This window comes from Limulus polyphemus, unplaced genomic scaffold, assembly GCF_000517525.1.
Source record: "Limulus polyphemus unplaced genomic scaffold, Limulus_polyphemus-2.1.2 Scaffold8375, whole genome shotgun sequence".
NCBI lineage: Eukaryota > Metazoa > Arthropoda > Merostomata > Xiphosura > Limulidae > Limulus > Limulus polyphemus.
In genome coordinates this window covers 27922-32083 of record NW_013673985.1, presented here as the reverse complement: position 1 = coordinate 32083, position 4162 = coordinate 27922, and the positions used below count along the sequence as shown (strand labels likewise).

The 4162-nt window shown below is 30.9% G+C and overlaps 1 protein-coding gene across 1 annotated transcript in view; it reads right to left on the bottom strand.

Moving 5' to 3' along the window:
• Positions 1 to 219: 219 nt before the first annotated feature.
• Positions 220 to 4162, bottom strand: part of LOC111083154 — a 5912-nt gene continuing 1969 nt past the window's right edge. Inside the window, exons 2-4 of the mRNA XM_022379448.1 lie at positions 3494 to 3550; positions 1596 to 1722; positions 220 to 354 (exon numbers count right to left, since the gene is read on the bottom strand). Of these exons, the coding sequence (XP_022235156.1) occupies positions 298 to 354; positions 1596 to 1722; positions 3494 to 3550 (241 nt within the window). The 3' untranslated portion in view covers positions 220 to 297. The remainder of the gene's footprint in view (positions 355 to 1595; positions 1723 to 3493; positions 3551 to 4162) is intronic.

Below are 4162 nucleotides of genomic sequence, written 5' to 3'. Positions count from 1 at the left end.
AAATTTGTAGTTCATACTAGATGGTTTTACATATTTTGATAAAAAAAAGTCAGAAAAAAAAAAGAACCTTCATACTCCAGATAATAATAATAGAATTTTTATTTTAACCGATGTTTCGCCTTTGTGGCTTCTTCAGGGTTAGTACAGGGTTTTATGGAGTTCATTAATGGTTTTTCCATTTTTTTAAAATAAAAATTACCATCTTCTGAAGAATCCTCATTCAGATTATCTTTTTTCCATATTTTAGGAACGACAGGGTTCTGTTGTAAAGCTGCCGAGTTTTTGTGTTGTAGAGCACTACTGAAAGTTTCTGTTGGCAGTTCCTGGAAAAGTCAGTAAGTTTGGGATCTGTGACTTTGAAAGAACAAAAATGTTAGGCTTAACAATAATGTAACATGCAGATATAAAGTTTCAGTTCCTAACACAGATCTCACAGATTTTTTGGACCATATAAATCTACTGAAGTTGATTTATCCTATGATCAACTGACAGTTAACTTCAAGAAGTGTATTTATCATATGATCAACTGACAGTTGACTCAAAAAGTGTGTTTATCATATGATCAACTGACAGTTAACTTCAAGAAGTGTATTTATCATATGATCAACTGACAGTTGACTTCAAGAAGTGTATTTATCATATGATCAACTGACAGTTAACTTCAAGAAGTGTTATTTATCATATGATCAACTGACAGTTAACTTCAAGAAGTGCATTTATCATATGATCAACTGACAGTTAACTTCAAGAAGTGCATTTATCATATGATCAACTGACAGTTAACTTCAAGAAGTGTATTTATCATATGATCAACTGACAGTTGACTTCAAGAAGTGCATTTATCATATGATCAACTGACAGTTGACTTCAAGAAGTCGGTTTATCACATAATCAACTGACAGTTAACTTCAAGAAGTCGATTTATCACATAATCAACTGACAGTTGACTCAACTTAAACATGTAAATTATTATGTAGAATATATACTGTAAGAACCAAATTCACATAGTATTAAACTAAGATTTTACTCAGTTTCAAATGATTACAAATTGAATGCCATTAAACAAATGAGATAAAAGTACTTTATTTACAACATATCACATAATCAAGTACAAAACAGTACTTTTCAAAAGCTAGATATTATAAACAATGTAAAACCTTGGAACATTTCTTTAAAAACACAACTGACAGAACAGGATGCTATCTGTAACACAATACTTCCACATTCTCGTGGCATGCATTATTTCTCCAGACAATTAATATAAATTTTTAAAAGCACTGATAAAACCAACATTTGTCACAATTACCCGAATGTCAAACCTCAAGAAGGATGCTTTAAATATAAAGAATAAAATTTTGGTAATAATTCATACGAGACTCTTTAGGAGAAACAAGTTCTGAAGGAAACATTGGTAGATGAGGTAACAGGTTTTTTTTCATCGTGATGGAGGGTTGATGTTCGAGTGCCTAGAGGTTTATCTTTATCATGAAATTTTGTCTTGTGAGCATCACGCAATCTGGTAGCTCATACATAAAAATTCATTGGATACTGAAATTACACTGGTATTTTTTTAAAGAGAAATCTAATGGTCTTACCTGTTTTACATTTGCCCAAGACTCTTCTTTAAATTGAAAGACACTTTTTATCCCCGACTTCTCATGGCCTTCGAAGTCTGGATTAGTGGTAGAGCCGATGCTTGTGTCACTGCAGAGATTTCTAAGCCTAAAATAAAAATGTTCATCAATGGTAATAAGTTGATATTGCCATTACTATGACAACAGAATAATTTACACGTTCTATGGACAGGTATGAATATAACCTATCTACGGAAAACACAGAATGCCAAAAATGTGCAAATGGTAGAGCTGATGCTTGTGTCACTGCAGAGATGCCTAAAATAAAAACGTTCATCAATGGTAGTAAGTTGATATCGCCATTACTATGGCAACAGAATAATTTGCATGTTCTACGGACAGGTATGAATATAACCTATCTACGGAAAACACAGAATGCCAAAAATGTGCAAATGGTAGAGCTGATGCTTGTGTCACTGCAGAGATGCCTAAAATAAAAACGTTCATCAATGGAATTAAGTTGATATCGCCATTACTATGGCAACAGAATCATTTACACCTTCTGTCTACGAAAACACAGAATGTCAAAAATGTGCAAATAAAAGCAGCATTAGCAGGTACGTTCATTAACATGAGTAAAATAAAAACAATTCTCAAGTTATCAGCAGTAATATTAACTACTGATCACTTCTTCTTAGAAATAATTTGAACATGCATCAATGAACTGTACAGTAAACCTTAGGATTTGCTATAAAAATGTCTGATACAAAATCTTAAACTACGAACTGATGAAGTGATCAAATTCTTATGAACGGAGAAATTATAAAAACAAATCTGATTATGTTGTCGTACTTTATTCTAATGTTAGGGCAACGTGATGGACACGCTATTTATGAACTTATATTTCATAAGTTAACTGATGAAGTGATCAAATTCTTATGAACGGAGAAATTATAAAAACAAATCTGATTATGTTGTCGTACTTTATTCTAATGTTAGGGCAACGTGATGGACACACCATTTATGAACTTATATTTCATAAGTTTGTTATGACAATGATTAAAAAATTACAATCTGTAAGTGATGTTTATAACTATATTATTATATTCACAGTAAGTAGACAAACCAGTTTTCAAACAAGATTTGCAGCTTTTGAAAATCTCAACAACAGAAGCAAAAGAATTATCCATAGTTCTGTTGGCAGACTAATCAAAACAGCTATTATAAAAACCATACACAAAAAACAACTACTTTTGATACTGCTACAACTACAATAAAAAAAACTATTTTAATGATAATGTGTCTGGTGGATGTTCTTGGTTCTCAAAATCAGAAACAGTTAAGTTAGAAATAAACATCAACCTATACTGAAAAAAATATAAGGGGCAGAGAGACTTGTTAAGTAACTTTATATTAATTCAAGTCACGTTTACTCTCTTTTTCGAGTAACCTCATTCTGTAAGTTTGACCAAAGTTCAAAAGATCAATCTTAATAATGATGCAATGCCATGACAAGATTACTTTACATTTTCCTGCTACTCAGACAGACAGACATTGATCAATATAGAATAATAAATAATTATGAAGAATGATATAAATGACAATTTAATTACAGTCATAAAATAATTGTCTTTATACACGACTTTTGTTACTTACTTGTCTAATATTTGATTTGAAGAGTTTAATAACCCAAATGAAGAATATCCCTTCTTTCAAAGTGAAAACTTAAACCTACGATGATATGAAACTATACAGTAATGGATGGTAAAACATACAAGTTATTTTATGATTTGGGGAATTAATTTTCAGTTAAAAACTGAGTTTCAATACATTAACAACATTTTTTATATCCATTTTTTGTCATTTAAAACAACATTTATAGATTTTTAAGATGTTACTAAAGACAGCATACAACTCACCAGTCGGGTCCAAAGGATACTGCTGATTCAGCACCCGAATCTACGAACAGCAGCTCACTGAAACAGTAGAACATTTATCTATCACATAATCTGACATCAATTAAAATAAAACCTTTTACCTACCATGTAACCTGACAGAAACTAAAACTTTAACTCACTGAGACAGTAGAACATTTATCACATAACCTGAAACAAACTAAAACAAAAACTTCAACTCACTGAAACAGTAAAACATTTATCTATCACATAATCTGACATCAACAAAAACAAAACCTTTTACCTACCATGTAACCTGACAGTAACTAAAACTTCAACTCACTGAAACAGTAGAACATTTATCATATAACCTGACAGTAACAAAAACTTTAACTCACTGAAACAGTAGAACATTTATCATATAACCTGAAACAAACTAAAACAAAAACTTCAACTCACTGAAACAGTAGAACATTTATCATAAAACCTGAAACAAACTAAAACGAAAACTTCAACTCACTGAAACAGTAGAACATTTATCACATAACCTAACTAAAACAAAAACTTCAACTCACTGAAACAGTAGAACATTTATCACATAACCTGAAACAAACTAAAACAAAAACTTCAACTCACTGAAACAGTAGAACATTTATCACATAACCTGAAACAAACTAAAACAAAAACTTCAAC